This window comes from Triticum aestivum, chromosome 3A (assembly GCF_018294505.1).
Source record: "Triticum aestivum cultivar Chinese Spring chromosome 3A, IWGSC CS RefSeq v2.1, whole genome shotgun sequence".
Taxonomy (NCBI): domain Eukaryota; kingdom Viridiplantae; phylum Streptophyta; class Magnoliopsida; order Poales; family Poaceae; genus Triticum; species Triticum aestivum.
The window spans coordinates 166,324,183-166,335,825 of NC_057800.1; the positions used below are offsets into that span (position 1 = coordinate 166,324,183).

Genomic DNA, 11,643 nt, shown 5'->3' on the forward strand with positions numbered 1-11,643 from the left:
GAAAAAAAATATAGTTTAAGAATAAAGTAGTGGCATTTTCTTTCCCTCCACTAATATCGAACATCGTGCAACAACTACAAAATAAAATTAAGATAGAACATAATGCCCTACAATAACAGAGTACAAACTAATAATGCAAGTACATCCGAATTAAACAGTAGAACTGGAATAAAACTACATGAAGGCATCATCGTCATCCTCCATCGATGCAGAACTCTTGCCCTTCGAGGATGTAGAACTCTTACCCTTGGACGATGCAGAACTCTTGCTCTTCGAGGATGCAATACTCTTGCCCTTAGACGATGCAGAACTCTTGCCCTTTGATGATGCAGCACCCGGAAGCGGCGGCATGAAGATATCATCTTCATCCTCGCTCTCCTCAGTCCATAAAAATGGATGCATTTCTGTAGTCCTTCTGAAAGTTTCACTCTTCGGCTCCACTACATTCTTCCACCTTGCATGCAACCTAAGAAGTTCTTTACGTACCTCCTCATAGGTCCTTTCAGGCCACCCAGACCTACGTAATTGGTGAGCCAACTCATTCATTATGGTGTCACTACCGGTGAGTTCGTCCCATGGAACTATCCTATTGTCCATCCTGAAATCGGTAGCTAGCCTCAGAAGAGTCCTGCTCATCCCAGGGTGAAAACTACGATCGAAAGGATAATGGGACATCTCGACTACACTACACTCGAATGCTTATCCACCTCCGTCTGAAGGGGGTTTTATAGGTAGAGAGGAGAAAATGGCGGGAAAGAACGAGTGCAGTATGGCGGGAAAGGGTTGGCGGGAACATATGGCGGGAAACGAGTGGCGGGAAGATATGGCGGGAAGGGGTTGGCGGGAAATGGGTGGCGGAACATATGGAGGGAAAGCGTTGGCGGGAAAATATTGAGGGGAAAGCGTTGCCTGAAAATATTGAGGGGAAAGCGTTGACTGGTGCATTTTTATTTCAGCAAACATAGATGTTCAAATCGAAAAGTCCGATACACACATATATAGATACAATGGGTCGCGCACGTGCATAGATGAATCACCCTACTTAACGACGACCACCTGGCCTTTCCTTACGACCGGAAGGCGACAAGCGATTAGGTGGCTGGGTCACACGAAGACCGCGGCCGTACTCCACTTCGGTTTCATGTGTCTGCGAGTCCTGCGTAGGTGGTGGAGTCGCGAATCCTTGTTGCGAACCTGAAGCGTAATTGTAGGCGTATGGTTGTGACTCCGGGGGGATAAAAGATGGGCCAATAACATCCCCTCCGAAGAACTCTGTAACTAATGATGTAACTGTGTCGCCAAGATCATGTGATGCTCCCCGGAGGCCTGTGTTGACGCCATGATCATGTGATGCTCCCCGGAGGCCTGTGTTGACGCCGCGTTGGGTGTTCTCATCGCCCCAATTAACATCAGGTGTGTCCTGCACATAGAAACATTTTAAACAAACTGTTAGAGGATAATATATGATATCATTGTAAATGCATTGAAATGTAAACATGACTACCTGAGCATATCCCTCTCCTATACTGTCTGGCCATTGTACTTGGTGCTGGTTTAAATCTGGTACACGAGTCTCCTCGGGCATGGGGATCCCTCGCGTGGAGAGAAACGGCTGAGATCCCTCACCTTGGGTGTATGCATCATATCCTGTGTACGCATATGGGTTAGGGGAAAGAAACTGCTCGGGCATCGAATCCAAGCCCATGCCATGGTCCTGAGATGTTTGCCCCTGACGAAGCTGCATCGAAGAAGAGCGATGCAGTGGCAGAGATGAGTCATGTCGTGGCAATGTCGTTCTAGTACTCGGACCCTCCCCCCATTGCTCATGGCTCGTACGCGCCTCGCTCGGTCTGGACGACGGTGCCGCACTCGGTCTGGCTGACCTCGCTACCGGCATGTATGCTCCAGTGGCAACGTCGTCGCCTCTACCGCATCTGAACTTCTTTGCCACGAATTGTTGCAAAAGTTTCTGGAATGTCTTGCGATATGGGCCCTGGGCCGGCATGCTATCCGTAGCCATCTGCCCTACTTCGTTGACATTTTCAAGCTGAACAATATTTGGATGTTATTTAGTTCCAATGATTATGAAATGATGGACCTAAAAAAGTTACAAGTGATTACCAGGTGGTCACGATAGTAAGCTGCATGCAGCTCAACATGTCTCCGCGCCTGCTCCTCTTGTGTGAGATGTGTTGGTATAGTAGCTGGCTGACTGGCCAGGCTAGCACGTGTGTTCATGCAGTACCACTGCTTGTACGCTTGATCTGTACTTCCATCGTACGGCCTGCAAAATTAAATAATTACATAAACCGTTGTGATGAAAGCAAAGCATCTTCACGCATCGTATGATCATCGTAAAAAAATAATGTACATAAAATATACCTAAGTTGACGCACTATATCTGCTAGCGCTTCATTTGTCCACTTGTGTACCCATTCACTGTTCTCTTCCCTCCAATCGTATAAACTCCAACCCCTGCCCATATTGGTTAGCCTGCAAATTATGTAACAAAGTGTGAGTTTAGTAAATTAAAAATGACACTAACTATTTAGGGATGTCACATCTTACTTATGTGTTTCCTCATCGATACGTCTGGGAAAAGGTGGTGGAATTTCTTGATAGAGACCGAACTGTCTCATTACACGCTCTGGGTTGTAAGGTTCAACACACCACAGGAACAATAAGTTGCAGCGAGTCAGCCAGAATGCACTATCGGTCAACATGCCTGGTGTGAAGTGTCGAGCATCAAAGACCATTTTTAGCTGGTCCTGAGTCCACGGGTTCCATGTGACTTCTGCCTCATCAAGTATCTCAAACTGCTGGTGGTACATAGGGTAACAATTTTTCGCAATATCTGGAGACCAACTTTCGTGCCTTTGTCCACCTAGTGGCCATAGTTGCGCTAGCACCCTCGCCAAAGTCATATGGGTATATGGGTTGTACTATATGAGGTCGTCCTACAGGGAGGTATTCCCAGGACCACAACTGTAGAAACTCATAGGCGACACAAAGTAATGGAGCTTTTTGTGCGAAAGAGGTTTTTTGCGTGGCATCACACAAGCCTCTTTATGTATGAGATAGCATGGCAGAACCGAAGCTGTATTTTGGCTGCTCGGGTAAAGGTTCATCTACCATATTCTCTGCAATGTAGATGAGACCAGGGACAACAACGTCCCCATGTGAATTTGGAAATAGATTCCCGAGGAGCCACAACAAATATGCAAACAGATGTCTTTTTCTCGTCTCCTCATTGGCGAAGCTAGATAAATTAAGAAAGTTATCACGAAGCCAGACGAGTGGGATGCCCCGAGGGTTACCAGAACGTTGTGATTCTGGCATTTCCATCCCAAGATGGGCTGCTATATCTAATGCCCAAGATGGAGACACTCGTGTAGAGACTACCGGCTCACCTCTAATTGGTAGAGCAGTGATCATAGAAACATCTTTCAGTGTAGGTGCAAGCTCCCTAAAACGAAAGTGAAAGGTGTGGGTTTCAGGTCTCCACCGGTCAACGAGGGATGTCAAAAGGGATGGGTCCGAACGTACTTGGTCGTCGCATGATGTGAGCCTAGCAAAACCTTGTAGTCCATAAGCGTCAAGGTGAGCAAGGAAATGATTGTGTATTGGCCATGTTTTCTTTATGGTTCGAAGTCTGAAAGGCCGATAATCATGCTTAGTATTTGGTTTCAAAAATAGGTGGCAACGGTGCCCGGCGTCATGGGCCCCCTGCAAAAGCACTGGCACTTCACCCATAACCTGCACACAAACATACAAATATAAATTACGAGGAAGACAGAAATACAAATGCAAATCTAAATTAACTTAAAAAATACAAAGAGATACGATTTACATTAATTATCTGAAGTTAACATCAGGAGTACAATAATACAAAGAGAATGAATTTAAATTCAATATAAGTACACATAACGAGTAGAAATATAAATAGACATGGCGAGTACATATATATCAACATCATGCGTTGTTGTTGGCTCGATACGGGCAGTCTTTGCGTGAATGTCCATGACACCTGCAAACGCGGCATCGCCTTGGTTCTCCCATCTGGCTATGGTCCATGTCATTGCGATGACGCCTAGACTGACGTCGTCCCTTTGCGGTTCTCATCAAGTCGGTGTTCGGAACCCATTTCGGCCCATCTGGCCACAACATTTTGTAGTTCATATCAATGCCCCAAGCCCAGAACTCACCGTTCCAAGTGTTGTACAGATTGTACATGTTAAAGTACGGCGATATGTATGGCTCGACGCTGATTTTTTGAACAGCAGCCGCCCGGAGCACATGACTGCAAGGGTAGCCCTCAAGCTTGGGCTTGTTACAAGTGCACTCACAGGAGGTTGAGCCAAGGGTGACAGCTTGCTTTTTTGATCCTCTGTGGTGACCCTTAACGTACTTGGCTCGCACATTGACCTCCCACTTATTCCTAAGTGCGTCCACTTTCCTGCAGCCATGACTTTGGGACTTCTTTGCTTTCTCGTCCAGATGTCTTTGCATCTTCTCGGACCATGGCTTGTTCAATTCAACTTGTGCTTTGGCGACGGTGACCCTGTCTGCAAAGTATGACAGGGTCCGGTTCCAAGTTTCTTCAATTAGGGCTGTGATAGGCAGTGCTCGCACCCCTTTAAGAACACCATTGTACACCTCTGACATGTTGCTGGTCATTATTCCATACCGAGCCCCGGTGTCGTGAGCCTGCGCCCACTTCTCCAAATGAGGGCAATTCTCGGTGATCCACTGGCTCAAATTTATGGTCGTCCTACGACCCCTCCGGTCTTCTCTCTGCGGCAAGGCCGCGCGGTCGATCTCACCATTGATACCTGCCCATATCGCATTCATTTTGGCTGGAGTTTTTTGCATGCACATCCTCTTGAATAACTTGAACCAATCCTTGTTTTTGAATTTGGAGTAAAAGTTTGCTGCCAAATGCCTCATGCACCACCTTCCCTCTAGATCGGGCCAGCCCCACTCTTCTTCCGACGCCTTAATTATTTCAAGAGCGCTTAATAATCCAGTGTTGCGATCAGAAATGATGCAAACACCTTTACGCTCTTTCACGACACCAATCTTCACGCAGCTCAGGAACCACAACCAGCTATCTTTGTTCTCGCTCTCGACCAATGCATATGCAATAGGAAGAAGCTGATTATTTGCATCCGCTGCAATCGCCACCAATAGTGTGCCCTTGTACTTTCCAGTGAGAAAGGTACCATCAACAGATAATACCGGGCGACAGTGCCTGAAGGCTTGTATAGTCTGGGCGAATGCCCAGAATAAGCGGTCCAGGATTAGCTCACCCGGGTTCATTGGGTTTGGACGTTCTCTCCGCCAAACTTGAGTCCCCCTATTAGCACTTGCTATTTGATGAAGCATTCTAGGGGCATAAGAATATGCCTCCTCATAGGTACCATACAAGTTCTTGAATATATTTTCCTTCGCATGCCTAGCCTTGCTGTAGCTAACAGGGAATCCAATTAGATCCTCTGCATCTTTTTGCAGAGCCCTAACACTAATGTTGAGACTTCCCTGCACAATTGTTTCCATCGTCTGTGCCACAAATTTTGCTGTCACATTGCAGTGATCTGAAAGAGTCCCAGTTTGCTCACAGGTATGCTCCACTATTTTTGTGATATGCCATGACTGACATACCCCAGGCTTCAGTCTAGCGAGAACTCTTCCACGGAAACCTTTCGCGGTGTGGATGCATATGACCTTCAACTCTTTTTTATCAGACTGCTTCACTCTATGCTGGCGGTGGATGCCGATTGCATAGCTACCCATTGCCTGGTAAGCAGACTTCTTATCTGGGAAAACTTGCCCAACCTCCAGGCTTCCCGCTCCTAGGCCAGAAGCAGAGTGAAATTCGTTGGTGATGCTCATATCCTGTAAAAACCCAGGTTGCAGTGCCGCCGCGACCGCCCTCTGAGGAGGAACATCTTCTTCTCCGCTTGACTCCGAAGACGCAGAAGAATGATCATCATCATCTAGCGCCTCCGGCAATCCCTCCACGTGTTCGCTCATGTCAACGGCCGCCGACCAATATCCTGTGTCATACACAGGCTGGCCGCCCGTCGGTTCCGATGGGCCGATGCTAGGGGCTGATGTGATGGCCAACTCGACCTCACCACCCCTGCTACTGCATCCGGCAACATCAGTGACTGAAATGAACTCCACATACACCATCGGCTGACCATAGATTGAGTTATTGGGATTGCTTGCAAACCTCATGTACGACCCCCACGACCGATCACCTGTGACAGGCCGCAAACCCCAACGGGCAACTGTCCCATCATTTCCTCCGTCAACGACGAAGGTCTCCATTGTCATTTTTTTTCCTGCATCACTGGGCCAAACACCGCTCGGATGCACCTTCTAACAGCTGCGTAACCCACGTTGACCATGTCTCTCACCACTACTGTAGTCGACTCACAGAAGGACACATCCACCCCGCATGGACCGTCGCGTAAGACGTTCCCATAGTACACTACTAAATTTTCCATAGTACCTAACCAACATACATGTTTACATTTCAAATAATTAGTAACTGAACATTTAGTAACGATGACAACATTTACATATCTTATGACTAAAATAATAACCGTATTTTCGTTATAAATATTCGGTTTGTTTTTAGAATCATTTGCTTAGACTTTAAGGGGTTGTTTGGTTAACGGGTATTTAAAGATCTATTTTTCTCAAACTTGTCTATGAGCGTAACAAACTAAAACTCTGTTTGCTTTTCTCTAACTACCCCAAAAATATCCTAAAATAGTTCTTGTAACATGCAAAAACTTAGCTTCTGGAAAAACGACTTTTAGTAAAATATGGTTTTCTACATAATTTCCTTACAACAGGTTATGACAAAACTGAGGGTAAGTACTCGCTATCCAAACAACCACTAAACATAATATTACGATAATAACATTTAAATATCATATGAGTAAAATATCTAATTTCTTCCGGCATGATATAATGTTTTTCATATCATACGATAAAATTCATTTATTTACAAATAATAATATTTGCAGCGGCATGACAGTACATCAATATAAAAAATATTAACAAAATTACGGCGTCATTTTATACCTTAGGTCCAATATGGATGTGCTTGCAAATGCAATTAAGCGTCCAAATAGTTCGAATAAATATCCGTCACCAGTAATATATGAACAGAGTCAACCTATTATCACATGAACATCAATATTACACACGGATTTTTCTTTCTGCTATCAAAAGTATGAAAATAGCACTTGCATGTATGTGGTCATCATCTCAAAAGGGATAGCGAAGATGGTAACACAATTTCTTCAATCACGTCATCTCCTCCTTGTTTGCTACTAAGATGAATTATTTTACCTAATTACATTTATCATTAAGTACATTACCACCTAATCTTAACATATAAAATTTAGATTATTGTGACATAACAAAGTAGACCTACGATTTCCTAACCATAGACTTATTAATAAACATACCACATGAAATATCATACCACATGCAATGAACAATTACAGCGTAATTTTTTCTTAATTACCGTATTAAGAGCTTCTCGCATGTCAATACAAATGTATGCAACTAACATTGATACAACATCTTCAACCTACTCTTATAAAAAAAATAGTTTAAATGTTGTATCCGTCGTTTGAATTTTTTCCGAACCTCTAAGCACTAACATCACATAGCTAATGACGAGCTAAATGACTAACTAATTACCACCGTGCATCACAAAAAAATCCATGTATTGCAAAGCTCATACCTTGATCTCCCCCTTCGTACTTCACTTAGCACGGCAAATCCTACTCCAGAAACTCCAAATGACTCCTCCAAGTGCTGAAATAATGCCTAAAACAACATAGAGTACACACTTAGGAACTAATCAAACAGAACAAAAATATCATGCATGCAAACAAAACCAACAAAAATGGATAGATCTTACCTTAATCTATCTTTTCTTCAACTTCACCATCTTCGAAAACCAACTCTAAATCGGCCAAAATCACGAGTGAAAGTAGCTACCAAGTATTTCCTTCTGTGTATTCTTGTAGACTTAGACAGATTAGAGAGGCAGTGAAGGCAAGGGGAGATATTCGAGAGAGTGTATGCGCAGCCGCGGTTGTGCGTATATAAAGAGGAGGAGCACTGTATTGTCGGCAGAACGAGGTACATTCAGCTACCGCAGCCTCGGATTCCAGCATTGCGGTGTCTCATCACACGCAGCAACTACACCGCTCTCGGGTGTCGGCAAGAAGCGGAAATCACGCAGGCTGCGGGAATCAGATTCCAATTTACAAAGCATCTGCGGAAATCACGCGCTGCAGCAGGCCGTCCAAATTAGCGCCGTCAGGTCGCTGTCATAGAAACCAGCGCCGTAGAAATCAGCGCCGTCAGGGGCTGTCGGGCCGCATGCGCGCTGCCGCCTCACCCGGTGGCGGCCGGGCCCGCGCCTCGCTTCCCGTGAAGATGCTGCTGTCGGCCTGGGCGCGGCATGGGCAACAGAGGCCGCCTCAGCCAGTGGCGGCGTGGCCCACCTGGCCTCACCCGTTACGTTGCACTGTGCCGAATCTGTTATACCGCGCGCGGCCGCCTCCTGTCGTGGCGGCCGGGCCCGCCGCCTCCTGGTGTGGCGGCAGGTGACACGTGTCACCTGCCGCGCCTGCCGCCACTGGTGAGGGGGTCTTTTTTGACATTTTTATCCGTAGGTAGTCTTTTTTGTCAATAGCGTTCGGCAGGGGGTCCTTTTGGACAAAAAATCCTGGAGTGAGTGCTGCAGGAGGAATAGCCAGAGACGAAAGAGGTAGAGTGCTCTTCTCTGAATCCAAGGGACTGCCCCCTGCAGTGAAGTGGACGAGGCCGAAGCCAGAGCAGCCCTGGTCGGGTTGCACACTCTGGCCGGCCGGTACAATGGTCGGGTGATACTTGAAATGGACAACCAATCGATAGTCAAGGAAGTAGAAGCACAAACCCAACCACGATCTGCCTGCTTGGACTGATAATGGACATCAGACGGGCAATGGGAAGCTTCTCTGCTTGCAAGATCAGCCACGTGAAGCAATGCAACAATGCCTTGGCACATGGGCTGGCGGCCCTACACAGAAGCTTTGGCGATCAGAGGCTTGATTCAGACGTCCCACCTAGCCTACAAAATCTGATGTATTCTGAATGTGTCAACCCGTAGAGTAGTTGAGCTGCTCTAGTTCTCTCAAAAAAGAAACTTCCTGCATATATATATATATATATATGTGTGTGTGTGTGTGTGTGTGTGTGTGTGTGTGTGTGTGTGTGTGTGTGTGTGTTAATTTGCAAATAAAACATAATTATACCCCAGAAAGAAACCATCAAAATACCACTTTATTTATTGAAATAAAAAAACAACTCCCCACATACCAAGCCAAATGAGTACAAGACATTTTTTGACACTCATAAACTCTAAAAACGTCTTATAAAGATTCTTAAAAAAACGTCTTATAAAAAAGTTACAGAGATAGTAGTATATAAGGACAGTTGAATACATTATCAGAATTACACTCATCTTATCATTTGGCATGAATGATGAGCTACATCAAAAAGGAATTACACCCATCTTATCATCCGAAAAAGCATGTTATTTCACACTATCCAAATGAAACCGGGATCTCTTCCCTACACCCCATCTGAAGTAGGGGTAATTGTACGTCCGCTTGCCGGGGGAGGAGGATAAATCTTGGCAAGAAGCAATCCGACGGAAACCACGGCCGACCCAAAAACCAAGCGGCCGAGGGTCCGGTCGACAGCTGCCTGCTCTTTCTCCAGCAGCCTGCAGTGCAGACGAACGCACACACGGGAGGCGATTAGTGAGCTGCTAGTATCTCGTGGCTGCAAATCTTATATGTTACACTAGTACTAGTACTTACTTCATGTACGACGCGTGGCCTAACAGCCTTTTGGCATCGGCCATCGCCGTGTCGTCGAAGCCAAGCAGACAGGACCGCCACGACCAACGACCCTGCCACGGACCCCGTAGCTTTTGAGTGTCAATTCGGAATGAAATACTAAAAAAAGACGATGATGAGAGACGGGATTGAATGAATTAACGGGTGCTGGGCGGCCTTGCCTGTAGCGCTGGTGAGAGTCCGGCGAGAGAGGAGTCGGAACGCGATCGTCGCCATGTCGCAACTCGGCACAATCGATCGGGTTTTTTTTTTTTAACAAAGCAAGGCACCTGAAAGGTGCCCAAATTTCCATTGACAGCTTATGGGGTCATTACAAGTTACAGGGGCAACAGACTGAAGAATAAGAGACAGAGCCCGAAAAAGAGGCTGCAATGGAGAAGCAAAGATAGGTTGAAAACTAATCAACCAGATGAACTGCAGCTTAAAGAAAAGACCACCAGCGCCGGTAGAGATGTGTTGTCATATGCTTGTGGTAACACCAGAGTCCAGCTATTCTTGCAGGCAGGAGGACCCTTGCTTTGAGTGATGTTTTTAGTAGCAATACACCTTGTGTAGTTGGAACCCTGTGCCAGAGAATTGAGCTAGTTTGCGGAAAGGGTTCTGCTAATTCTCAGTCGACTGAGAATTAATGAAGTCTCAGTCGACAGGATTAACCATACAATTCGATTGATCTGTATTTGTCACTGATGTATTCCCGTTGTTGAAAACCTATTGGGCTTTCTTTATTTGAGCAGCTGGCGGCTGGCGGGGTGCCTTCCGTTACGTGGGCTGTGGGCTACGGTTTGTGGTCCTTCTCATTTTTCCTTTCCTGTTTTCTTATTTATTTTCTTAATAGGTATCCCACGTAAATATTTTGTATTTTCTTTCTTGTTTTTCTGTTAGGCTTGTGTGTACAGAAAGAAGATACGTGTATTTATCTAGTTTTTTCCCTCTTTATTATTTATTATTTATTTCTCTTTTTGTGTATTTATTTTAATATGTTTTATTTGTCTGTTTTTACTTTTATTTCTACTTTTGTCTATTTTTATCATTCATCTTTGGAAGATTTAAGTTTTGTAGAAGATACATTTTGACAAGCATGAACATTTTTTATTCTCACTTGTTGTCTTTTCTACATGTTTTTTGTTTTAATTTTATTCATGTATTACACAAAAATACATTTTCATCGTGTTTATATGCCCTAATTTTTTCTAGCGTGGGTTGATAGAGAAGAAGCTGCCTTTTCTTTTTATTTCCTTGAAACAAATTTCATGTCTCTAACACGCATCTGTAGTTATCGAGATCTACATGTTGAATTAAGTAGGGCACCAGAAGGTTGAATTAAGTAGAGAATCAGTAGGTTGAATCAATTGCATGTATTCTAGCCCGACCGTAACTGGATTTTTTTGTTTTGTCGGAGGGGGCACCGTTAGAGGGGGCGAGCAAGTTGCAAGCCAGACAACAGCCTCATAACTGCAAGTGTCGCACCTGCCCGCAACTTGCATGCCCCCCAACATGGTTGCAACTCGACTTCTGTCGGAGGGGGCTTCGGTAGAGGGGGAGGGCCAGTTGCAAAGCTCGCAACAGCCCCGCAACTGCAATGTCGCACCCGATCACAACTACATGTCTTCCAACCCGACCGCAACTTGACTTTTTTGTTCTGTTGAAGGGGGCGTCGGAAGGGGGGGAGCGTTGCAAGCCCGACAACAGCCTCGCATGTCCC

General features: G+C 45.4%; 1 protein-coding gene across 1 annotated transcript; it reads right to left on the reverse strand.

The window, feature by feature from the left end:
- Positions 1-1,042: 1,042 nt before the first annotated feature.
- On the reverse strand, positions 1,043-2,860 carry LOC123056861 (serine/threonine-protein phosphatase 7 long form homolog). The gene is made up of 4 exons (XM_044480107.1): positions 2,569-2,860; positions 2,383-2,493; positions 2,122-2,284; positions 1,043-1,420 (listed from the first exon to the last, which is right to left on the reverse strand). Exons 1-4 carry the CDS (start codon positions 2,829-2,831, stop codon positions 1,043-1,045), a joined length of 915 nt encoding a protein of 304 aa, XP_044336042.1. The 5' UTR covers positions 2,832-2,860.
- Between the last annotated feature and the right edge of the window lie 8,783 nt (positions 2,861-11,643).

Excerpts from the sequence above, each read along its gene's own strand:
- LOC123056861 (XM_044480107.1), bottom strand. The coding sequence starts at position 2,831 with ATGTACCACCAGCAGTTTGAGATACTTGATGAGGCAGAAGTCACATGG. Across the intron at positions 2,285-2,382 it reads GATATAGTGCGTCAACTTAG|GCCGTACGATGGAAGTACAG; the intron begins GTATATTTTATG and ends TTAATTTTGCAG. Across the intron at positions 1,421-2,121 it reads CTTACTATCGTGACCACCTG|GACACACCTGATGTTAATTG; the intron begins GTAATCACTTGT and ends TTCTATGTGCAG.